General features: G+C 52.5%; 2 protein-coding genes across 4 annotated transcripts in view; both read right to left on the bottom strand.

The window, feature by feature from the left end:
* Positions 1-11335, bottom strand: part of CFAP65 (cilia and flagella associated protein 65) — a 31719-nt gene extending 20384 nt beyond the window's left edge. For 2 of the 3 annotated variants that reach the window (XM_069020902.1, XM_069020903.1), the window contains exons 1-12: positions 11273-11329; positions 10651-10719; positions 10192-10346; positions 9406-9508; positions 7816-7982; positions 6518-6717; positions 5693-5838; positions 4418-4640; positions 3832-4097; positions 2415-2615; positions 1637-1999; positions 764-901 (exon numbers count right to left, since the gene is read on the bottom strand). In XM_069020902.1, the coding sequence (XP_068877003.1) occupies positions 764-901; positions 1637-1999; positions 2415-2615; positions 3832-4097; positions 4418-4640; positions 5693-5838; positions 6518-6717; positions 7816-7982; positions 9406-9508; positions 10192-10346; positions 10651-10719 (2031 nt within the window). In that variant the 5' untranslated portion in view covers positions 11273-11329. Of the gene's footprint in view, positions 1-763; positions 902-1636; positions 2000-2414; positions 2616-3831; positions 4098-4417; positions 4641-5692; positions 5839-6517; positions 6718-7815; positions 7983-9405; positions 9509-10191; positions 10347-10650; positions 10720-11272 lie in introns of all 3 variants that reach the window. The other variant, XM_069020901.1, reaches the window with a different exon arrangement.
* A 2849-nt stretch (positions 11336-14184) lies between these two features.
* Positions 14185-23287, bottom strand: LOC138113380 (motor neuron and pancreas homeobox protein 1-like). The gene is given in 4 exon segments (XM_069021566.1): positions 14185-14901; positions 15416-15576; positions 22687-23190; positions 23193-23287. Coding segments are annotated over 4 exon segments (1011 nt in total). The 5' UTR covers positions 23230-23287; the 3' UTR covers positions 14185-14592.
* Between the last annotated feature and the right edge of the window lie 2105 nt (positions 23288-25392).

The raw sequence follows: 25392 nt of genomic DNA, 5'->3' as shown, positions 1-25392 counted from the left end.
ACTTTCTAACTGCTTATTTTCAAGGAAAGAAATGAAACCATGCAGGGGTACACAAATGATGGTCTTTTCCCTTCCCTCAGTGGCCCTCATGGGCTCATGGGATTGGTGAAGCTATTTTCCATCGTGCAGTGCTTTGTTCCCATCCAGTAAATGAGCTGCTTTCTGGTGCCTGCAGCTTCTGCATGGATAGTGACATCCTGGATGAAGAACTTCAGCAGCCTAGAATTTGCTCCACTTCATGCATATCAAATAGAGGCTGCATGGCCTAGATTAGCTGAGGAGATTTTATAAGAGGTTCTCAAGACTATTCTTACTTCCTAGGATCAGATCTCACTTTACGTTATAGGAAAAATAATTCATTGTGCTACAGAAACTGCAGGAAGAGAGAGAGAACCTTCCCCTCTATCTTACAACCACTTCTCTTTCATGAGGATTCTGTGTGCCTAAGTGCATGCAGAGCTTTTGAGGTTCCTGGGAGGGGACTGAATACCCTTGTTAGTGCCTATGTCCACTTAAACAGAAGGGAAGGCGATCCCAACAGCTTTTCTGTCAGAGCTAATGAGATGGTCAGTACAGCTGACATGGTGGAGGCTGGGAAGCTAATGCAGGAGAAACAGCATACTACTTTTGTACCATAGCAGGAGCCTCCACACCATCAGAAACCACCAAAGACACACCTCAGTGCAATGGGAGACAAAGTAAAGAATTCAGAGGCAAACACTAAGTGTCTTTGAAAAGATTCAAAGGTCAATCAGTTACACACTTTGGGGACATCCAGGATGTACTGTGGAATGAAGTGCTCCCGTTCTGCTTCATATGTGTGTGCTCTCAGCCTCACAGTCAGGCACCACGATGGACAGATGGTGGCATCATTTTCAATACTGGTGTAGTGTCCCATCACCTGCAGACACACAAGGGACAGCACATTGTGTGGAGGAAGGGAGTGTGGCAAGGTGCCTTCACAGAATCACAGATTAAACTGAGTTGGAAGGGACCAATTGCACATACTATCTCAAGCAACTGCTCATTCAATGACATCTCTGGGGCTAAGGAACTGACATTTTCAGGGAAGAAGGACTGACCAGTGCCACATGAGAAACAGAGAGAGACTTGCAAATGCTAGGTTTCACTTACCAGGACATTTCTGGGTGCTAAATCTCCTGTAACTGCAGACTTGTGTAACATGAATCCCACGTCACTTGGGCAAAGAGTGACAGTGCCCTCAGCATCTTTACTTGTGGAGGGCCAGATACAAAGACCAAGTTATTGCCCATTACCCAGGCCACAATAACCATTCTTGTGCAGGCTCACATCTACACTAATAGTGCAATAATTCATAGTAATTCCTTCTTCAGTGAGGTGTACCATGGTTCATGCTCCCTGGGGGCAAGAGCAAGTGTACCTGTCGACATGCATGAGCTGTGACTTGTTTATTGCATTTATTTGCCAGGACACAGGTGAAAGAGAAACTTTAACCCAACAGTGTATCAAAGCAATGGCCAAAAGAGTTAATAGAGGTGCTGGTTTGTCAAAATCAAAATTAAGGGTCTAATTTGAATTTTAACTCCTCCAAAATACTTTATTCTGCAAACAGTTGCTTGCTAGGTCATCTCTGGTCTTAGTAATTCCTACTAACCTTGTAAACAGCAAAACCTTCCAGCTCTGCTGCATAGAGACTGTTGACCTGAGTAGGCTTGCAAAAGACATAGAAGGTTGAAGACTTCAGTGGTTGAATGTCACAGATTTCAGGGTGCACTTGGAAGGCACTGCCATGGCTTGGAGTCCAGGCAACAGTGATATTTCCTTTGGTGTGGTTGGTCACACAGAGAGGAAGAGGTTCTGCCTTGTGAGGTGGCATGCAGCATCCAAAATCATACTCTGTGGGTCTGACACTAACATGAGCAGGAAACAAGGCCAGGTCACTGCTTACACCATCGTAGAAATATTCGGTCATGGCATTGGGTTCAAAGTATTCCTTGGGTGGCTTGTCCTCAAAAATCTACAGGATGGAAATATCTCAGTGTGAGCAGGGAAAGTGTGGGAGACAGCAGGCACTGATTGCCTCCATGTGCAAGAGGGCATGCAGGATGCACTTCAGTAAGAGTTCCTAGGACAGCTCAAAGTCTAGGCTTCAAGGAGGCTTCTGTTTGTAAGCCTCAATCTGAAACTACATGAAGCAAAAGATGACCTCATGACTGAATTAAAGCCAGAAAGTGGCTTAGTGACTGAGCCAGGGTAAAATCCAGCTGACAAAGGTAGTGTTGGTGTGTGCTGGGACCATCAACAGCAGAAATACTAAAGAAATCAGTCTGGCACCTGCAAGCCCTTCTAGATCTGTTTTCTCTACAACAGATGCCCAGCATATATAGAGAACAGCTGGAAGTGTCTTAGATTCCAGGGAGGGCAGCTCATACCTCAGGAGAAAGCATGAGGGCTCCCTTTTCATCCATCTGCAACTTCCCATCCTTCAGCATCATGCTCAGGATATCAGGGGGGTAGAAGGTCAGTCCCCTCACCATGTTGGTTCGGTACCAGGAGAGGTGTCTTTCCTGAAGGGTGGTTGGCTTAGCTATGTCTGAATGGCAGGTACCCAAAAAGTCCACATACATGGGTTCCTGGGAAAACACAACATAAGATAATAAGAAATAAACTGTCCTCTGATTGCTTTGAGGGTTATACCATACCAGTATCTCACTTCCAAAACCATGCCTGGAAAAGGCTTAACATCTGCAGTGTTAGGCTGCCATTTACTTTATGTCTTGATGTGAGACAAGAATTTTCTTGAAACTGGAGTGAAAATTGAAGGCATTCAGTGCACAGCTGTACAGCTAAAGTTAAGAGAGAGACCTAAATGGACAAGAGCCATGTAGGATGCACCTCACCCTATCCATAGGCATAACTGACTGTCCACATCCTATTGCTGATAGGAATCTGCACCATGGGGATTCTGCTCAACAAGAGCCCAGGCCCTGCACTTGGGTCACAATAACCCCAGGCAGCGTTACAAGCTTAGGGCAGAATGGTTAGAAAGCTGCTCATCAGAAAAGCACCTCTGAGTGGCAGCAGCTGAACATGAGCCAGTGTGTGCCTGGGTGGCCAAGAAGGCCAAGGGCATCCTGGCTTGTGTCAAAAGTAGTATGGCCAGCAGGACTGGGGCAGGGATTGCCCCTCTGTACTCAGCACTTGTGAGACTGTGCCTTGAATACTATGTTCAGTTTTGGGCCCCTCAGTACAAGTAAAACATTGAGGGGCTGGAGTGTGTCCAGAGAAGGGCAATGAAGCTGGTGAGGGGTCTGGAGCACAAATCTTATGAGGAATGGCAAAGGGAGTTGGGGCATTTAGCCTGGAAAAAAGAAGGCTCAGGGGGAATTTTATTGCTCTCTACAACTACCTGAAAGGAGGGTGTAGCCAGGTGGGGGTTGGTCTCTTCTCCCAGGTAAGAAGTGATAGGACAAGAGGAAAAGATCTCAAGTTGTGCTTGGGCAGTGGTTAAATTGGATAATGGGAAAAATTTCTTCACCAAACTGGTTGTCACCCCAGGCTGCCCAGGGATGTAGTTAAATCATGATCCCTGGAGGTATTTAAAAGACATGTAGATGTGGCACTTGGGGACATGGTTAGTGGTGGACTCAGAAGTGCTGGGTTAATGGTTGGACTCAATGATCTTAGAGGTCTTTTCCAATCTTAATGATTCTATGATAAGTATTAATGAAAATGCAGTGGGAAGAGATTTGCAGGGACTACTAAGTGAGACAGGCCAGTCCTACTGGGTTACACTGGAAGATGTCTTTAAAGTATCACAGCAAAGAAACTGCCCTTTGCCTCCCATACCTGGTGGTGGACAAGGCACGCGACTCTGCGGTGATAATTCATTGGGTGAGTAGGTCGAAAGGTCACCTTCAGTGTCAGTGTTGTTTTGCCCTCCAAGACTCCACAGGGGTGATCCAAGGAGAAGACGCTCCCTTGGTCATCAACATCAAACTGATAATAGGCTGGGACATCTGACATGTTGCTGATTTTCAGTGTCTGCATCAAACTCTCTCCAAGACTGATCCAGTCAAATTCCACAGAATACTGGTCCAGGGACACAGAAGGACCTAGCACAACATGCAAGATAAGATCCTGGACCTGTCATAGCTGTTTCTTCCAACATGTCACAAGCCACTGCTTCACTTAACTGATCTTCCCAAACCAGAATCAGCTCATCAGCAAACTTACTAGTCCTAGGAAGCAGCTAAACATTCACTTAAAACAGTCAGGCAAGTATAAATCCCAAACAGTACACCAGGGACAGCCAGGATCCCAGCAGAGGGTCTGTGACTGCAGGCTATGATAGTTCCTAGTCCTTCCCCAAGCACTAACCTTTTCCCACCAGTGGTAAGAAGCTGACAGGGAGAAACAGGAAAGGCTTTGGTACCTTTACATGAGCCAACCACTTTCAGAACAGTCTCCAGGTGGCATCCAGCAGATGTGATAGTGAAATAGGAAGTACTGTGCTCTCCTACTATTTGAGGCTGAAACCGTATGCACAAGACCAGCTTCCCTTTGGCAGGGACAACACCATGGGACACATCACAGGAGAAAACACAACCATGAAGCAGAGGGTCTTTTTCTTGTTCTATTTTACATGGTGCATCAACCTACAAGTAGAAAAGAAATAGGTTAACAAAGGATCCAACATGAGGCAGGATGGCTCTGAATGCAGGACACTAATCAGGTAAGAACTGTAGTTCTCAGCAGTGCTGAACACCACCAAGAACACCACGGCCACCACGGAAATGCTGTGCAGCAAACCTCTGCCACCTTGTTCTGATGGAGAACTGGTAGCAACGAGCTCCCATAATATGCTCAGAAATCAGCATGCTGCAGCAAAACTCCTGGTGATCTCTGGGGTTGGAGTGCCCCTCCTGGTAGGGGGAAAGATGGCTCAGGGTGTCCCTCGGGGTCAAAGTAGCCTAAGTGACTGCTATGACCAGGGGAACATGCAGGCAGAGAACTTACTTCCCTCAGCCCACAGTTCCACCTTGTTTATGGATCTTCTTTTCACAAAAAAACCAAAGCTGGTGCTCTGACACCTTCCTCAACACCCTTAAAAAAACCATCCTGATCCTTGCCTGGCAATGTGCTGAGCACCACCGCAGTGTGAATAAAAACAGTATGACAAATGAGTGTGTCTTTTCCACTCCCAAGCTGCAGGGCCTGTGGAGGAGTCAGCACTGCTGTCATCCATGTCAGCAGTCTCTGAGTACCTCCATGCATTATGAGGCTGGGATGGGCTCAGCTGGCACAGGTAACAAAGTGCTCAAATCCATTTGACTTTCTGAGCAATTCACTGGGCTGCCTGGGACACACACACACCAATTTGACACAAATGACACACACGACTGATGGGCTTGTCCAGGGTGAGCAGGAGAGCTGCAGGATGCAAAGGACATGGTGGCTGCCTGATCTGGACCAAGCAGAGAAGGGAAGCAGGGGGAAACTGCAATACCATGCTGCAAATGGCTAAGTTGCCAGCACTGTAGCTGGAAGGCAAGGGTGAATGGCATGGCTGGCAGGGGAAGGCTCATCTCTGCTTCATTCACATTCACACTTAGGTTATTTTCACAGCATTAAGGGAGATACACAAGACCACATAGAAATGTGTCAGCATGCCAGCTTCTCACAAGAAGTCAATCTCCCCTCCACATACCACAGACATGTTGAAGATTTCCACACACTTCTCCACAGTTGTCCCCACTGGTACCGATCCAAAACACAGGACATCCTGAAACTTTCCAGGCTGTACACCTTCATGTTCCTTTCCTGTCACACTCACACACAGGCAGGGGTATTTGGCTGTTAAAGAGAATAGTATACTGGATTAGGAAAGATAGGTGGAACCTCCATTCTTGGATATTCAACATTCAACTGGACAACCCTCTGAAGAACCTCAGATAACTCTAAAGTTGGATCTGCCTTCAAAGTTGGCCCTGCTTTGAACCAAATAAGCTCCCTTCCAGCCCTAATTTACTTAACTCAGAATCACATTTTTTGTTTGTCAGTGTCCATACAAGTCACTTCAGGCAAGGACTTGTAATGAAATTATTGCTTATTTTAGCTTGCATCCAGAAAGCTTTAGAAATTACCCTCTGCTTCTCTGTCTAGCAGGGACAGACAGGAGACACTGAGTGCAGACATAGCCAGGAGTTTGTAGAGGCTTTTTCCAGTGAACTCCTCTCATCTCTCCCCCTCTGTCAACTTAAACAGGCCTTGGAAATGCTGTTTTGGCCAAAGCATGCCACAGAGCATATTGGACCCTCTGTCTCTTCAGGTAACACTTCCAAATTGGCAAAAGTACATTAGAGAATTTCACAGGCCACTTTGAAACCATGGCTTCACTTACTCATCACTGGGTTGAGCCAAATTTGGCAGAGCATCCATGGAGTGCAGGCCCTCCATGTATCCCTGTGGAATGCTATTCCAGAGTTAGGGGTAATACACATTTCTTTGAGTGTTAAATGCAAGAAAGACTCACCCAGGGCTTTTAGCTGGATTGTCCTCTTTTGTTTCACTTCACCTCCAAACCAGCATGTTGCTACTGCACTATGCACCCCAGCCACCTCTGGCTGGAAGGTCACCTTGACCATGCACTCAGCACCTGGATCCAGTGTGCTACGGTCAGAAGTCATGAAGAAAGGGCTTGGTGTCTCCCAGGAAAAGGAGCTAATGAGATCACTAGGAAATGGAGATACATTTTAAGGAGATGAATGGATCATTTGCTGCCTGTGCAATTATGCATAGGATGGGCCTTTCCCAACAGGTTATTTGGTCAGGATGGGAAGCAACCAGTGCTGAATGGAAGACTTCCTAATGCATCTGGACAAACATGTGATGCTTTGAAGAAATTTTTCTCTTGTCTCTGCAAATGCTCTGTTCACACTTTAATGAATCCTAGTTACTGCAGCTAAGAACTTTATTAATGGCCATAAGGTGATACCAAGCAAATCAGCTCCAAAATTAAGTATTTGCTTTTCCTGTGTCTAAATTTGCAGCTACATCATTCCAAATGAACATTCGTTCCTCTGTTATATGCTCAAGTGAGAAGAGAGGCTTGAGCTATTTCCTTAATACCTCATTCAATTTTCCAGAACCCCCTTTGCTTGTTTGATTTCTGCAAAGAACATGATACGCCATCAGCTTTTTCTGTTTTATTGATCCAAGGTGCGTGCTTCTTACCATCCTTATCCTCCAGCATCCTGGGCCTATCAGTTGGTACAAATTATTTCTCTAAGTGGAGACTGAACCACTTGAAATGGCTGGAACCACTTGGTTGGAAGTACACCTCCTCCTTGCCTGGGAACTTCACTGCATTCCTTTCTACAATACTGTCCTTCCTCACTAAAACAGGACAAACCTTGGTAACCAGGACCATCTTTGCTCCTAAATGACTAAAATGTTTCCAGCTGGTAGCTCATCTCTCCCTGTTCATGCTGGGCAGGTTGCCTTTGGTTAAAGAGAAGCCTAGGCCTGTCCTGTGAATGTGGGATGTTCTCAGTGGGACACTGTGCTTGTCCCCACCTAGCTCAGGTGCCTGAATGGTTCTCAGCATATGCTGGCCACAAGCAGATGTGAGATGTCAAGATGTGCCCACAGTGACCTGTACTACCATTCTGCTGCCTTTTCTGCCCAGACCTCAGGGGAGGCTGCCTCCTGTTAAGGCAGCCAGCAGAACCAATAACCACTGGAATGAGCTGCATTCATTGGAGAGTCCAAAAAAGTGGCAAAATACCTGACAAAACAGAAAGAGTGTCTCCTTAGCCACCTCTCACTCACCCAACATTGCACATAGGAAAGGTCATCTCCATGACACTGCGGACAGCACAGACAGGCAACTGGACAGCAGCCGGCATGGACAGACTGAAGCGTGGAAGCGTGGCACGCAGGGCAACAGAGAACTCACCCTCAGCTTTCATAAAGAAGATGCTGTCTTCATAATCCCTCTGCACAGAAAAGCAAGGGGAGACAGCAATTAGATGGACTCCACCTTGGGGGTACTGCAGCTCCACCCATGAATACCTGTCACCATCACCTCTGCAAGTGTTGGGGAAAAAAATGTTGGCAACAGAGGCACCAGTGGAGGCCGCTGTGCAGGACAGAGAGCATATGAATCACTCAGGAAAGGCAGGCAGCGTGGAAGGTGCCCAGGCATACTCTTCTGTCAGGGAACACACAAACACCCTCAGGGAGAGCAGTTGAAGGCCACATTAGTTTCACCTGATTTGTTTCAATGCAGATGGATTTCTTTCAGTATTTTCAAGATTCCAGTTCAGCTGAACTGAAGCATGTACAGCCTTTCTTTGAGCTCCACAAACACAGAAGTATTAATCTTTGATTAAATGCTTTGTCAGCTAGAGATCCAAGCAGATAACACACAACTTAAAGATGCAGTATTGACAGCACTGTACAAATAGCTTCAGGACATCTGCTAGCCAGCCAAGATAGAAGGAATTGAAAGATGTGTGTTTTCTATGCTTCCCATTTGTCACCCCTCCTGAGTAACACTCATACGGGTAAGGAGAGACCTTGGGCACTGCAGCACACACAGTCCTTGCTCTCTCTAAGAAAGGCAACCTCCTGCTTTAGCAGTTGATGTGCTGCAGACAAACTATTCACTGAAAATGGAACAAGGCCAGCAGCTTATTTCATAAAGGGAACGCTGAACAGTCATCAAAAAGTCATGATACTAAGAGAGCAGGGTATTGGGAATCTGTTCAATGATCATGCTCTATGGCTAGGACAGAGACACACATCAAAGACACACAGCTGTCCACAACAGCCAGAGATCAACACTCAGAGCCAAGACAGACACTGCAAACAACGTGAAAATCAAGAAAATGGTCTAGATGAAAAGAATCATTGCTGTTTAAAATAAAGCTTAAAGAAACCCAATCCATCCAAAAGAAGGGAGGCCCCATACATATTCCTTTAGAAAACCGGTAGCCCCTGAATGTAGAGTCTTTGAGATCTCCTGTATGGAAGCAGAAAGTGAGTTCCTCAACCCAAGGTTCTGCACTAAAACCACCCAGATGTGTTTCCTTGGGATCAAACCAGGCGTGGACAGTTTAAGCACTTTATCTTACTGAGTTGAGAGCCAGAAGTGGTACGTGAAAAACTGGGAATACTTCTTGTGAGGATTCCTCTCAGAACTACAGGCAAACTCTGCAGAGAAGTCAGGGATTAGGGCTCCCTCAGGTAATGAAGATGTGGAGAGAGCAGGAAGGTCATTCTGCCCACTCTTTCTATGCTAGAATTTCCCCAAGGTCTCATGCATTCAAGTGAAAACAAATCAGAAAGGACAAGAGAGGCAGAGGCCCACTGCCCTCCCCCAGAACACTGAGAGCAGTTGTGATGTTGCTGCTTTACCTTTTCCCTGGGCCGGAAAACGATGGGCAGAGTTAAGGACATACCAGGGCTCAGAGTAATCGGCTGCTGGAAAACAGTGAAGAAGAATGGCGTGGAAGGAGCTCTAGATAACAAAGTCAAAACAAGAGATTTTGTCTCAGGGCGTGCAGCTTAAGTTAGACAGCAGAAAAGAGAATAAATAACCAACACCTCCAGACCCCACAATTTAGAAGCACTTTACACACTGGGCCCCAAGGGTACTTCGGCAGCAAAATAGTAGAGAGGAACAGAACCCAGGTGTCCTGAAAACCCACTCCTGGCTCTAATTACCTACTCCCTCCTTGAACAATATTTTGTTTTCAGGCCATGCAGTATGAGCAAAATACATAGGGCAGACACATTTGAGTTTCAGAGCAGGGAGGGTCACAGGGACTGCTGGAATGGCTCAACATCCAGAGGGACTCCGGGAGCAATGGTTTTAGGTCACACTAGTGACTGGCTGGCATACATCCACAATTAAAATCTCACTAGACTGGAAATGCCTCACAGACAGAAGTATCAGCAAAACAGAATTTAAACAAGGCACTTCATTTAACAGACTTCTGCCAGGAACAAGGGCTGTGTTTCTGAATTAGCAGGTTTCTGTTCTGCAACATAAGGGTGCACACATTGTCTCCAGCACAGCACTCAAGGGGACAGAGGGAAGGTGAATCTGAGAAAAGGCGCTGAGGTGACTGATACAGCAGGAGGAGTGAAGATGCAGTGAGAGTGTGAGGAGTACAAAGGACAAACAAACTTCCCACGCACCTGTAGCTCAGCTTCTGGGCTTTCCCACGAACATTTTTCAAGGTCAGGTGTCTGATTATCTCTTTTCCAAGTTCCCAGCCATGCCAGCTGAGTGTTTCAGGCACCTCAATGCCCCAGAATATGACTTTCTTCTTCTTTGCCTCTCTTGAAGACACCTTAGGGAGTAGCAGTTTGGGAGGAAGGGAGGAGAAATAACTCAAAACAGCCGTTTCTCGACGCTAAGGGTTTCTTAACTCTGGCAGATCAGAGGAGCCACCCCGCGGCAGAACTCCAGGAGTCTCCAAAAGCCCTGCTCCAGGAGTCCAGAGAGGACACCTCCTGGCCACAGCCCAAACAGCAGATACTAAGGGATGTGATGAACGACGGACGCAAAGGCTAAACGCTTTTTTGTTTCTCTCCTCTCCCTGCCTGCCAGACAATCCACCCCAAGTCAGCAGCACTTTTTGCTCCTCCGCTCACCTTCCTGTCATAGCCACTCTTCCGAAAAGAGTCAGAGCTTTGGGGCTCGCCATGCGCCTGAGCAAGCATCTGAGAAACAAGAGGGAAAAGTCCTCACACGTGCTGCTCCTGCACCCACTGCGCCTTTGCTGCCAAGAGCTGGGCACTCCCCGAGACCAAACGCCCCCTCCTCAGGCTCATGGTGGCGCTGAGCCCCCTCCCTGCAGGGGAGCAGCCCCCGTTGTGTCCCCATTTTGCAGCTGAGTCCAGCCCTCTCCACAGACCACGGCTGTCCCGATGACCTGTGGGTCGTGACTCGCAGCCCAGCCCCTGTGGAAGGGCTCTCCTTGGCGCTGGATAGCACAGCCCTGCCCTGCCCACTATCGGCCCACAGAGCCCAGTACAGCAAAGCTGTGCTCTGTAGCCTGGCCTGGCCCCCTCGAGCCCCGTATGGATGACTCCAGGACCCTGCTCCCTACAGAGAGCGCCTGCCCAGCTCCCTGGGGCACGGCCCACTCCGTTATAACCGTGCCTGCCCCCCGAGTGGAGCAGAAGCCCGGGCCGCGGGTCACCATCGCCCCCGGGCCAGCCCGGCTCCCTTGAGCCCAGCCCGGCTCCCTAAAGCACCGGGAGCCCGGGGCACCTCGGTGCCGTCCCGAGCCGGTCCCGGCCGCTCAGCGCCGTGCGGGCCGGCCCGCGTTGCCATGGAGACCGGACGCAGCGGCTCCCGGAGCGACGACGGTGGCCGCCTCGGGTCAATTCGCGCGGGCAGCGGCGGCCGCCAGAGGGCGGCGGAGGGACACGCAGGGCGGGGCAGGTGGCGGGGGACCGGGGCAGGGAGAGGGCGGGGGGCGGTGGGGGTCAGGGGAACGTGGAGGCGTCAGGGAAGCTGGTGAAGACTTCTCAGGGGTGCACGGGGGAGACAGAGATCAAGGGGAGATGGGAAGTTGAGGGGCAAGGAGATGGAGGAGGGCGGGTGTAAGAGGGAGGGATGCAGCGGTGCAGGAGAGGTGAGGGGTGAGGATGAGTGCAGGGGCAGGCGGCAGTGTAAAGCTGAGCCAGCAGAGGGGGTCCGTGAAGTCCGTGGGTGCATGGAAAGGATGAAGGAGGACAGTGTGGGGATTGCAGGGTGGCACGGGGGCACAGGCTGCAGCAGGCTGGAGAGTGCTCTCAAGGATGGAGTGACACCTTAATGGGGCCAGGTCACCCTAAGCTCCTTGAAGCATTGGTGACACAAGTAACAAGCTGTTAGCATTGCCAAAAGTAGTTGTGGGGCCAAGACCAGCAAAGGCACAGAGGGTGGGGAGCCCTGGCTGCATGAGCCCGTCAGGTATCGTTTGCATGGGGCATCACAACCACCATGGGACAGTCCTACACCTTCCCAGTGCCCTGGATGACCCTCAAGGAGGCAGGACCTTCATTTTTCCGGTGGGGAGGGACAGATAGTGCCTCCAGGGTGCACAGGCAGCACTGTGGTGGAAAGCAGGGCTGGCCACATCAAACAGCACAGGGAGGGTGCCAGGGCAGAGTCATGAAGGAGATGCAGCTTTAATAGCATTTGTCGATGTTTACAAATGAGTCATCCAGCTAAGCAGCCCAGCTGTAAATCAGCACCCTAACTCTTCCAGCATCAATTGCATCCCCTCCTCTGTCTCCCCAGCTCTGGACAAGTGCCTGGCTCCTCCAGAAACAACCTCATAAATAACAGCAACAAAACAAACCCTCCTGCAGCCACGGTGGGCCTGAGTGCACCAGGCGCGAGATGAACGCCTCCCATCCATCACTTTAATGATTGTACTCTGGAAATTAAACCTGTCACAGCCCATCAAGGTGAATGTTTTAAGCCTGTGACATGCCTTCAGCTCCCCTCCTCCTTCCTGGCAATTTTGTTGCTTTCCTTCTTGCTTTTTCCTCTCTGCCTCTACCATTCCTGTCCCCCCATTTCAGCCCTGCTCCAATGTGCCCTGCTCCAGTGTGTGGTACTCCCTGTGGTCTCCTGCTGAACCAGGCTGCACATCAGGTGATATCTTTGGCCCTGATGCTCCTGCAGCCATGGACTGGCATGTGCCAGCATCTCTGTGCCCAGCCCTGTGTTCCTGCTGGGAGCTGGCACCACTGTCCTGGAGCAATGGATCTCTCCCGCTCAGTTGTCCCCGGCAATGGCAGGGAATCAGGTACCATCCTTCCATGCTTCCCCGTCCCTTCCTCCTTTCCTTGTATTTTTTCCCCCCTACCCCACATTTATTTCTCTCTTGTCCCATGTTACACCAACCACGGCAGGCTCCTGGCACCTGCTCCTACCCTGGCTCATATCTATCCCCTTGGAGCAAGGGCTGCAGCCTCCCCAGAACCAGAGGTCCCCACTAGGCAATTCCAGGGGTCTGGACACCTGCGTGTCTTGAGATGGACTGCCTGGGGAGAGGGAACCTGGCAGTGAGGATGCCATGCACCCAGGGGAAAATTGCTGAGCTGCCAGCAGCCACTGCGGGTCACTGTCCCCCCACACAGGACTGTCATCCATCCATCGCATCCATCCCTCCCCATGCTCCTCTCTCCCCTCACCTGCTTCTTCTGCCCACCCCTCTGTCTCAAAAGCATCGCATGTGTCCCCCTGCCCAGGGTGCTGCCCCCCAGACATTGACAGGCTTTTCCCAGCCTTGCGAAGTGTGACAGCCCCACACCAAAGCTTACCTGTCCCTTCCATCACTGATTGTCTGCCAGAGGTGACCCAGGATTCCAGAGGGACTGTTGCCCTTCAGCAATTCCCACCCCGACCACAAGTCCCGGGGCAGATAGCCCTCCCTGCCATTCTCAGGTAGAAACAAGGAGAGGAGAGGACAGCAGGATGTGGCACAGGAGGGACATCATGGTATGTTTGGGAATGGGTCACCCCGGCCCCGCCTGCTCCACTCCTGCAGCCCTACATGCACTGGAGTGGTGAAGCAGGGCTGCCCCCTCGGGCTGGCCCTTTGCCTTCATAGCCATCTCAGCACCCCAAGGGGAGATCCAGTAAGTGCACAGAAGCATGGGAGGTCAATAGAGCCTCCCAGGACCCTCCAGCATCCTGTGAGGACAAGGGCAGCATGCTTACTTGTGGGGAGTCAGTGCTTAACCCTAGTGCTTCTAGGGAAGTGGTAGAGGGTATCAGTCATCATCCTGCTACCAAGGATTGATTTGAGCCCAGTCAGAGTAAGCAACATCCCAAGAGCATCATGAAACAAGCCCAGAAAGGAACTGAGAGAGGTTAAGCATGGGAAAAGGGGAGTTCACCACAGCATTGAGCCTTTACAGCCTGAGCACTTTTGTGCCTCCCTCCCCCCCCTCCCCCCTTATTTGAGGCAATGCCACACCAATACAACCAGGCTAACTGCAGCATGGAAAACAGCATCAGCTTTGCTTCACAGGACAGTTTTGCCCTGCAAAGCACAGACCCTACCAGGGACGCTACAGCTGCAGGAGGAGGCAAGGCAGGCTGGCATGCAACCTGGACATCCTTCCCAGCTCTTCATGCTACCAAAGGGAAGGACAAGCTGGCACCACACTGGGATATGCTGCTCCAGGCACTGTCAGATCTGTAGGGAAGTGGCAGTGCAAGGAAGGGTCCTGGATCTCTCTCTTCCAGCTGTGCCAGCAGGCTGCCAGCTGTCCAAGTTTGCTCTCCCCACCTTTTCCCCCAGAGATCTGGTAGGACAGCACAGTAGCAGGACAGGGGCAGGGCCTCCCATCCCCTAAGGAAAAGCACAGGCATCCAGATAACAGCTTTATAGGGGAGGGATCTAGGGACTCCTCCAGATACACACAGAGGAATAATTACAAGTTAAATAGGATCCAAACACACATAAGTTAAAGGGTGGCAGGTGCCCTGCAGCCCCCTGCTCCTTCCAGGCACAGTCTGTGTCTGCCAGCAAAGAGAGCCCCCACAACACAGCCTGGCCCCTCTCCCCAGCTGGCTCCATTCGCCTTTCACAACACAGAGCCAATCTTCCTCTCTGTGGCACCCATCTCGTCCTCCTCTTCTTCCTCGCCCCCCGAGCAAGACGAGTCCGGGCCATAGCTCAGCTCGGAGGTGCTGCAGTGCAGGAAGCCTGAGCCAGGGCTGTGCCCCACAAACTCGGGGCTTTCGGCAGCTTGTCCCTGGGGCTCGCCGGGCAGCAGCTTCTCACAGGTTTTGCTGAGCCCTCGTTGCTTCTCAGCCTCCACCTGAGCCCCCTGCTCCTTGGCCTTGCGACTCCGCTTCCACTTCATGCGGCGGTTCTGGAACCAGATCTTCACCTGCCAAGGGAAAGCCCGCAGGGGAGAGGATTACCCTGCCCCATCCTGTCCCCACTCACCCCCTCACCTTCCCTGCAGGGAGGGTCCCCCCAAAACCTCTTCACTGTGGGGCATCCCATGGTGCTACAGATATGTGCTAAGAGGCTGAGGTTGTCACAGGGAGAGGAATAATGGGGGCTGCTGCCTTCCCCCTATCCAGCCTCCAGCCAAGGGCATGCACAGGGACATTTTCATTTTAACCCCCCCCCCAAAAGACCCCTCCCACAGCATATTGAGGGATGGGAAGGCTCTGAAACCCAAGTTGGGGGTGCCAGGTAAAAAGAGAAGCAGTAATTCTGGGGTGCCCTTCACAAGAGAAGAGCCTGCAGCCCACCAGGCAGGTCTCTGCCAGAGATGCCCTGGAAGGGGCACTGATAGGAGCAGTGGGGTTGATGGCATCAGCACTGCCCATGACCTTGACTTCCCCCATGGCAGCTCCATGGTGCTATGCTCCATCCCCCCAGGGCCAAGGTACCTGTGTCTCAGTGAGCATCAGCGACGTGGCCACCTCAAAACGCTTGGGTCTGGACAGATACTTGTTGAGCTTGAACTGGTTCTCTAGCTCCAGGAGCTGTTGGCTGGTGAATGCTGTGCGAGGCCGACGGCACTTCCCCATCAAGCCAGACTGCGGGGCAGCTGTAGAGCAGACAGTGGGTGGGGGTCAGGGGACAGCAGACCTGTAGAGGGACAACCCCTCAGCAAACCCTGGATGAGGAGGAAGGTGAATGTCTCCATCATCTCCCACCCCAATAATGGCTTTATTGCCTGATAGGAACCAGTGAGATATGTTATCAGGCCTCGGTGTACAACTGGGATCAGTGCTGTGACTGAAATTAATTCTCTTTTTTTATTGCTGGGCCTCACAGGTGGCAGCTCAACGGCCAGGGGCTGCGGCAGGGCTGTCCGTGAGCTCCACTATCTCGCCTGCAGCCCTTGAAGGCAGAGCGGCACTGAATCAGCAGGCAGCAGGAACAAAGGGACCTTTGAGAGTCCAGCATGGGGTGGCTGCCGCACTCTGTTTGATCCTTGCTTATCTCCTCTCCACTGGCTTTATTGTCCCCCCGGGGTTCAGCTTTTACTGCTTCTCCCAGCACCACAGCGGCAATCAAACCCAGGGGTTTGCAGCTGGGAATAAAGTGCTGGAGCAGCGGGAAGGGGTGTGGGGGAGAATGGGGGGTGGTGGCGGTGGGCACTAATGCGAAAGGTCCTTGGCACGTCCCTGCTGACACATCTTGGACAGCAAAATGGAGCATTCTGGCCCCAAAGATGTGCCCTGCTTGGCAAGGGCCGCTCCAACTCACCCACTTTGCTGGGCATGGGACACCATTCATGCTATCCCCCCAGATTCCAGCTTTGATCCCAACCTGCCCATCTCCCGAGGTGTCCACCGAGCCCTTCACAAACACAGTGATGACGCATGAGGCAGGAATTTATGAAAGAGGCATTAACTGATCACAACACAGGTTTGATCCCAAGTACCTGGATGCTGGGTGGGTCAGAGAGATAGAACACAGGCTGGGCTAGGGCTGTGCAAACTCCTCATGGGAGCAGGATAGACACAACCCCTTCTTGTGCCTGTAGCCCCTCAGTGCCAAGAGAGACAGCCTGTGAGACCCATCTTATAGCCACCAGCCAGTTAAATGAGGGACTGACTGAACAGAGACACACTGTGCCAATGGTTCTGACACACACGATGCATTATTTTGCATATGAAATATATTCAAGGCTAAAACCGAAAGAGAGGTTCAAAAGATTTCCAGGACAAATACAGATGAACGATGTCTCAGCTATGCAGAGTTCCACAGCTATGTGGGCTCTGACTGGCTGTGGATGCTCTGGCTGTACAAATCCTCAGTTTCCCACAACACAAGACCAAACAGACCTGCAAAGGCTTCCTCTGGCTAAGGAACGGAGGTGTTACGGGAACTGGCATCTGCAGGCATGGGGCAGACCAAGCTAACACCCTTTGCAGCTCCTCGGGGAGGGAAAGGCCAGAAATGCATCATAAAGAACTGGAGGGGAAATTCATTCACTCTGCTGGTGGGGAGCACAACACAAAGCAGCCCCAGGCAGTGTCCAGCAGCCCAAGGCTCCCAGTGAGCCTCCTCTGCTGAGACAGGGGGGTGGCTGGAGCATCTGGAGCCCCAAAGTCCCTCCCTGCAACGAGGCTGCACTGTGCAAGTTGGCTGTACCAGGTCAGGGAAGAGTCCCTCTGAGCAGTTCCTCTTTCTGAGCATGGTCTGTAGAGAATGTTTTGGGTAAAGAGAAGAAAGAGGTTGTGCCCTCTCAGCATCCAGTAATCCATGAGTTCTGTGTTTTCTGGAGCTGGAGGGTCCAGGGGTGAAGAAATATCATATTCCCAGTCTGAACTCCCCACTCCAAAGCAGAGAGCCCAGGGTTCAGCTCCTAGGGCATTGCATCCTGGCTCCAGGGAGCACAGAAATCCTTCAGATCACCCTGAAAGGCTCCTCTGTGCCTCCTCTAGCAAGGTCATATGTGACCAGACTAAAAGCAGATGTGGGAAGAGTAGAGGCACAGAAGTGCCTCACAGAAGAATCTCGATCCTAAAAGCAGTGCAAGTTTGGTCTATCCAGCTTCAGAGGAGCGTGGAAGGCAGCTTGCTTTAACAACACCCTCTCAAGGGACTCACTCTTCCCGAGGTAAGCTGCTGAGGACTGCTTGGTCTAGCAGGGAAAAGAAGAACAGAAAGTTTGTCCAAAAGTCAAATAAATCCAAACAGGATATATCCCAAATAACTACCAATGCAGGGTACTGATTTCTGAAGCATGGTCCCACTGCCAGCCCCAATTTCTCCTTCTCAGTGTCCAATTCAGGTTCAGTGCAGTGTGTCCATTACAAACATTGTACAGAGCCTGACTTCCTTGGAAACCCACTCTGACTCCTGCCCCAGTGCTGACAAAAAAACCCCAATCCTCAAATCCCTCTGCGGTGCTGTCATACAGTTTGAGCCACCACCAGTCCAATGCCCAGGGTACAGAGGTGTGGCTGGCCACCTGAACTGTGACCTCCTCTGACCATACACCCTTCAGCAGCTATTATGATCCATCACCACTGCTCCCAACTGCAACTTGTTCAAGATTTGGCCTCCACACCAGGTGGGGTAAGCCCAAGGCAATAGAGCTGACCTTCAGCCACCCACAGCAGCAGGTTTTTATGGACCTGAATGACCAACATCTTTGGCATCAGCTCTGCTGTTACCTTTCCTAAAGGGCTCTAGCTCCTTTGTGTGGAGAGAGTATGAGGGAAAAGGGTCTGCAGTTTCTCACTGGGGAAAGAAAAGGGAGGAGGTAGAAGTTGAGACTGAGGGAATGAAGTAGGTTCCAGTTTCCCATGGAAAGAAGAAATTATGCCTTGTGGCTGCTGGTAGCTCCAGCCTGTCCTGCCAGTGTGCTTTGCGGAGTCCTGTCCCTCCCTGTCCTGTGGCAGGCTACCACATGGACAAAGAATCCTCCCAAGGGGTGCACAGCAAGCATTCCCCCAGGGCTTACCTCCTCCAATAAGCGTCAACTGAGCTATGAACCTATCCCTATCACAATCAGCATCTCATAGAAAGAATTACCCTTTGGGAAGGCTCTCCACCTTATCCAGCTCCTACAAGAAGACCACTGAGTACTTCAGCATCACACCTTTGCTTGCCAAAGGATTTATTATCTGCTCAGCCCCCTCCTCCAGCACTCTATCCAGGATCAGAGCTTGTCTCAACATCCCTTCAGCCTGGCAGGGCTTGGACCCCCTGATGGGTGCCTGGCATCTGGCTGCAGTATCAGTAAATAAATTGCTTGGCCTGGGGCCAGGAATGCCCTCAGAGTCTGTGGCCAGGAGCTCTGCAAGGCAGCTGCCTTCTGGATAATTAGATAAAGCTTATAAAGAATTGTTGGTTTATTTGATACAGTTCCGTTTACTTGATAACAAGGGTAATCCTAGGTTGATATTAACTCACTTGTTTTTAATTTGGTTTGTTTAACTATAGGTCACTTAACTTTGTGGTCTGGCAGATAAAGGAGAGGAAATTAACACCCTGACTGCTTTAGGAGGTGTTTCTCCACATGTCAGATCTGGAAGGGAGAGAGGTGGTCTCAGCATCAGGGTCATCACCAGAGGCTTTTTCTGAACTGCCAGCAGCCCTGGCCATTATCTGTGGGGCAGCATGTGTAAGGGCACCTTCTACCTCTGCTAGCCCCTTGCTTGCACTACCATTAAACCTCGACTGCTGCTTGCCAGCTGTTTCCCGGGCCATATTTCTGGCTGACACCAGATCACTGTACATCTGGTGAGCTTTGGAAGGCACTGCTTTTTGAACAAGTTTTATAAGACTTATCCTGCCTGCTCTCCTAGCCCAGCACAGCCCATCAGCAAGCTCTCTGTCATCATGGGCAGGATCTGATCTAGGCTCCAGGCCATGAAGTTAGCGAGTGGGTGATGCAAGGAAGTGGTATGGAAGGAAAGCCATCTAAGCACCGGGTCCCTCAAAGAGGATGCTTTGCTCTTCCTGAGAGTTTACAGCTGGATGTCACTGCTCCCCACTCCTACAGCTCTCAGCTGCAGTGGATCTCTGCACTTGGCTCCCACCACCTCACTGCATTTCCACACTGACAAACAGGGCAAATAAATCACAGCTCCCAGAAAAACTAATAGTCATGTCAGTCTAGTGCCAAATGCTCTCCCTGTGTGATTCAGGAGGTGCTCAAAGCCCCAGGATAGGGATCCTGGCTGGGGATAGCAGAACCTGGGCAGGCAGCATCCCTGCTGTCTGCAGCAAGGGCACGCCTGCTCCTGCACCCAGGCCTTCCACAACCCTCTGACTCCGCATTGCAGCAGAGGCAGCCAGGCACTGCATGCGGCTCTGCACAGGCAGCTAGCGAGGGAGGCACGGCACCCGCCTGCCCCGCAGCAGGGGCACTGCTCTGAGCAAGCCCAGCACCCAAGCCCAGGCCAGGTTCCTAAAGGTACATCTCCCTGGCATCCTACCTCCCCACACACAGGTGGTAACAGGGAGAATGTGTGCAATGCCTACCCACAGAGCCTGCAGTTCATGGGCTGTCCTGCTGCTTCCCCACCCTGACTGTCCCCAGGAGATGAAACCGGACCACACCTGCAAAACATCTCTACATGTGCACCCAAAGAAGGAATTTATTCCAAAATTTAGTCCTGGAACTCCCTATAAATAAATCTCAAGGGTGATCTCCCCATGGAATGATCCATAATATGTCCTAGGAGGCTTTCAGGTTCATCAGGTTACAGCCATCTGTCCACTGCTCCTGGAAGAGCTAAACATGACTGGCACCAGCAGCATTGACACTTGTACTCAGTCACTCTGGGCACTTCAGCCAGGCAGGTCCACCCATCTGTCTGTCTAGGCTGGGTGGTGGGACAGGGACTCCCACAAACTACAGGCAGCCCAGGAGCCCTGTGCCAACAATGGAAGGCTCCTGTCCAGCCCCCCACCCTCCTCAGAGAGATGAGGAAGGGTTGCGGAAGCAGCACATCCTAAGCAGGTGCGCTTTCCTGTCCCTGCCTACACACACCACTGTCCCTGTCCCTACGCCATGGCTAGCACCATGGGGCAATATGAGCCTAGACACAGCCATGACATGCAGCTGGGGCCAGTCATGGTTACCTACAAGGAGAAGGCACGCCACAAAGGAACCTGATTTCAGAGCCTCAGTAAGCCCGCAAGAGCAAGGGCTGAAGACACACTTGTGAACCCTAAGGTTACCAACGGACAGAAATAAGGATCTGGAGATGGATGAGGTTCTGTCCTGGACAGCAGAAGAATTGCTAAAGTATTTGACAGGACACTCTGGACAGAAAGAATCCCCACTGCAAAGGGCTCCCCAGAGTTGGGAACAAATACGTTGTAGTAAGGACATGGATTGAGGCAGCGGTCACTCTGATTAAAAAATTTACAGCTTTGGCAGCTTTTGCTGCATCCTTGTTACATCTCTACATGCGTACCCTGCTTTGGGCTCTCCAGAACCCAGGTAAGTAATACTTGGGTCAGAAACTGCTTTTCCTCCCTCTGAGCTTCCATAGGAGCCCTGTTCAGTGTTTTCCACGAGACCCATTGACATTCTGGTCCAGTGCATTCTGCAGAGCTCCCTTCACAAGTTGTTCTCAGGCCCATAATTTGGGATTTGTTTCCTTTTTATGAGGTTTTGGATAAAACCAGCTGTAGAGCAGATCCTGCTTTTGAGAGGAATGGCGCTGATGTACAAATACCTCTACATTATCCCAGCCAGAAGCTGCACTCAGGGCCACAGGATCAGATGCAGTGGAGCATTCCCACTCTGGTGAAATACAACCCTGTATGAAGCTACCAGGATGCTGAGATACACCAACAGACCAAGACCCTTCAAGAATAACATGGCATCTGCAGAGGAGCAGGAAGATGTTTCATCCCCTAACTAATAAAGAATTCTTTTTTCTTGTCTAAGTGACACGTTTGAGGAGTGCACATAGAACTGGAGGCTTATTCTGAACCTCGAGATTCACAGATGGACCTTTCCTAAAGTCTAGGGAAATCCAGGCAAAGGGAAACAGCATGGGGAAAAAAAACCAGCCTGTTTCCCTTTAATCTGACCAGGAGTAGTTTGAGGTAGGAGTAATCAATTGAATTTTTCAAGTTAATTAGCTATATTTTTTGCACTATTATTTATCCAGCCTTTTTTTACTATTATTATTTTGTAAATGGGCTCCCAGCTTTTTAAGACACTAGGCTCAGCTAACAAATCTGGATATTGTGACAGGGCTTTATTAATCAGTCACTCTTAGTTCAATGCCCATCTTTGCACTGACCAGCACAGGGCAGGGTCCAGGTCTCACTGCCGGGGGTGCCAGTCCCCAACGGGACAAGTGCCTGAAGTCAATTCTTGCTCCATCTGTGCCCTGCAGGACCCTTCACACCCGTGGCCCATCACAGCAGTGCGGGATCCGGTGCCTGCCCGTAGCCCTGGTGGTGCCCACTAGGAGGGAGTGGGGCAGGGCTGGAGCCGAGCACGCTGTCAGGCCGCCCGGTTCCCGCAGCTGCCGCCAGCAATGAACTCACCGGGCCCTCACCCCCACGAGCCGAGCGCGACGCTGGGCAGGACCCGGAGCCCCGGCCCGTCCCTGCACGGGGCTCGATCCGGCCGCGCATCCAGCAGGACTCGGGCGGGTTCGTTCCCAGCCGCACCGGGAGGGGTTCATTCGTTTCCCGGTGCAGGTTTTTGCCACCGTCTCTTTATTTTCGTTTCCTTCCCGCCCCGCAGGAGCCCAACGAGTCCGCGGCGCCGTGCGGGGCCAGCAGCCCGGGTCGGCGCGGTTCGGCTCTGCCGGCAGCGGCACAGGCAGTGCTTCTCGGGGCTGTTCCGGAACACCGGGCCGGCGTAAGGCGAGACTTTGCCCTTCGAATCGGTTCCCCAGGGCCTCGCAGCCTTCGGAGGTCTCCGGAGGGCGAGTCAGATCCCCCCCAGCAGTGGGACACCCCCAGCCCCCAACCCTGCCGGGCTGGGAAACAGGTCTGGGTACGGGACGAGCCACGCATCGGGGTCAGCCCGAAGGGCTCAGTGTCCCCGCGGGCTCCCGACCCGAACCACCGCAGGGCCCCGAAGGGGCGGGTTCGGGAAACCTCAGTCCCGGGTTGTCGAAGGGACCTGCACCCTCATGCGCCGGCGGACGCTCTCGGGGGTTGCAAGGGCCCAGAGCCGTGTTCCGCCTGGCGGGAGAGTCGGTCCCCGGGTCACTCACCGTTGAAGTCGGAGAGCCTCGGCACCAGCATCCCGGCTCGGATCCAGTGCTCCAGCGGGAAGGAGCCGGCCACGGCCGCCTTCAGGTGCTCTGCGCCGGGCGGCGGCAGGTGCGGGATGCCGGTGTAGGCGAACGCGGGGTGCTGGCCCCCCAGGCTTGGGAGCGGGTACACGGCGGGAGGGTAGAGGGCGGGCAGGGCGCCGAGCCCGGGGCCAGAGAGATGCAGCAAGCCGGGCTTGGGGACGAAGCCGGCCGGGGCGAGGGGCGCGGCGGCCGGGGGCGCCCGCGGCGAGGGGGTGTCGGAGCGCCCGGCGGGGCCGGGGCTCGCCGCGGGGCTCCCGGGGCTCAGCCCCGGCGGGGAAGCGCTCCGCGCCGGCTCTTCAGCCAGGAGCGCTTCAATGCGGAAGTTTTGGGACTTCTCCATGGGCTTGTGCATGGCCCTGCCCCGTGCAGAGCCGTCGAGCCCCCTGGCGCCCCACCGCTCCCCTGCCAGGGCACAGCCCGGCCGGCCAGCCCCGGGCCAGCCCCGGCACCGGCGGGCATTCACCCGCGGGGCCGCGCCGCGCTCAGCGGGGCTGCCCTCGAGGGCAGCCCTCCTCTCCGCTCCGCCTCCCGGGCACTCGCTCGCCCGACGGCACGGGGTGGGTTTTAACCCCCCCTCCACCTGCCCCAGCTCCCCATTGGCTCCGCTCCGGCCCCCCGCCCCGCCGCCCTCCCCACCGGCCGCCCTCCTCCGGCTTCCTCAGCCCCCGGACACAGCAGTGGCACACGCCAAGGACTGACCCGGGCTACTCTGCCCCTTCCCCAGCCCTTCCACACCCAGAGGTCCCCCCAGCCTGCAGGACCCACTGCCCAGGGCGCTGAGCCCATCATCCTGATCCAGAGCCCCATGGCAGGGAAGGTCTATGGTTGCAGTGACTGGAGGAGATCTGGAGAGACTAGACAGACTTCAGCAGGTGTAGTCAAAGCCCTGCTGGGCTCCAGTGCTGCCCTGGCACCGTGGAGCCCCTAGGCACTTGGAGGGCAGAGTGCTTAGCTGGGAGGGCAGGAGGGCACTCATCAGCAGCAGGCTCCTCTGCATCCTGTGTACCAGGGATCACCACCATTGCTCACCTGTGCTGTTTCCCGTTGCATCACTGTGATCCAGGGAGATCAGTGGACCTGAGCTGGACACACACAAGACCACAACACTCCATCACCCATGTCTGTCCAAGATGCCAACATAGCAGGTGCATACAGGCAGATTTTTACTTATTTGCCTGATCTTACCTTTCCTAGACAAGACACAGCTTGGAGAATGACACCTGGGAAGGATAGAGAGGAAAGCCTTGGCTATTCTGGGAACGGTGGGTAAGCAGGAGCAGAGCTGGTCCAGATCCCCTGGCACTGCCCTTCAGGGAGAGGCAAAGTGCATGTGAGTGCTTTAGGGATCTCTGCCATTAAGGGTCTGCACCTATGTGTCTCTGGGTCCCACTTTTTTGTGTCCTTCTGACACAGTCAGACAAGCCTCTGCTTTTTAGTGCCCCTGTGGTGGGTCCTGCTCTTTGGATGGGAAGTAAGGCAGCTGTTATTGCCCTGCCTAAATGTAATAATGGCTGAAGGAAGTTCCTGTCCCTGTCTTTCTTCTCCCTTCTGCATTTCCAGCACTGCTCTATTCACTGAGCAAGAGATGGTCCACCCCACTGTATCCTGTGTGCCACAGAGGCTGCAAGCAGATGCCCAGAGAGGAGAACACTGAGGAAGGCCCCATATTCCCCTGCCTTCTATGCTTTCTCTGCTCAGTAACTCTAGGGACTTCTCTTCCCATCACCAATAGAGTCTGGTATGGAGCCTGCTGATCTCCCTGCACACACATCCCTGCTGAACAGAGCTGCAAAGGTCCCGTGTGTGCAAAAATGTCCTCCTTCTGCTGCCTGAGCCCAGCACCAAACAGCTTCACTGGGTGGCCCGAAATCCTTCTGTGGGAAGAGACACACAATAGGCCTTTTCCAGATGCCTCCCTGGGAGACAGAGGGGCAGGAATTAGCCCCATGGAAAGCTCAGAGCTGGATTTGCTCAGAAGGGGATTTGGGGTGGATGTCACCCCACAGTAATACACCTGACTTGGCCAGAAGGTACTGAGGGTGGAACAGTGTTCCTTTCCACCTCAGCTCAGCTGTGCCTGCTGCTCCAACCTCTCTACCATCAGGGAAGCTGTAGGGCTCCTCTCTTCTCCCCCCAGTCCATCCCCCTCTGCTTTCCCAGGACACAAGCCAATGTTCCCACAAGCAAAAGGACACCAAGCACTCTCTCCTCCCATGTAAATTGCCAGCACAGCCAAGCAGCAGGCACAGACAGGACAAGACCTGGGGAAGAATGGAGCAGACAGACTCCCAAACACAGAGAGAAACTACAAGAAATATCCAGGGAGCAGAGAGCACAGTGAAGATAGGACAACTCTTCTGCTGCAGACCAATAGCCTACAGGGCAAGGGGGGAGTACCACCTCCTTATCTGAGCACTCAGGACTGACTTCAAGGATTGCAATGGTTTGTTAGCTCTGTACAGGGAATTTGCCTTGAGACCTGGAGCAGAGACTGGAGAACAACAGAGAAATCACTTCCTCAGTCACCACCATGGAGTAACAGACAGCCCAGGAAAGCCTAGGTAACTCCTGGCGAGCCCTGACACTGTTTGTGACTGCAGGCAGTGGGAGCAGGGCTTGAAT

Source organism: Aphelocoma coerulescens, chromosome 7 (assembly GCF_041296385.1).
Source record: "Aphelocoma coerulescens isolate FSJ_1873_10779 chromosome 7, UR_Acoe_1.0, whole genome shotgun sequence".
NCBI lineage: Eukaryota > Metazoa > Chordata > Aves > Passeriformes > Corvidae > Aphelocoma > Aphelocoma coerulescens.
The sequence above is the reverse complement of the archived record's forward strand: the minus strand, read 5'-3'. Positions and strand labels throughout refer to the sequence as shown.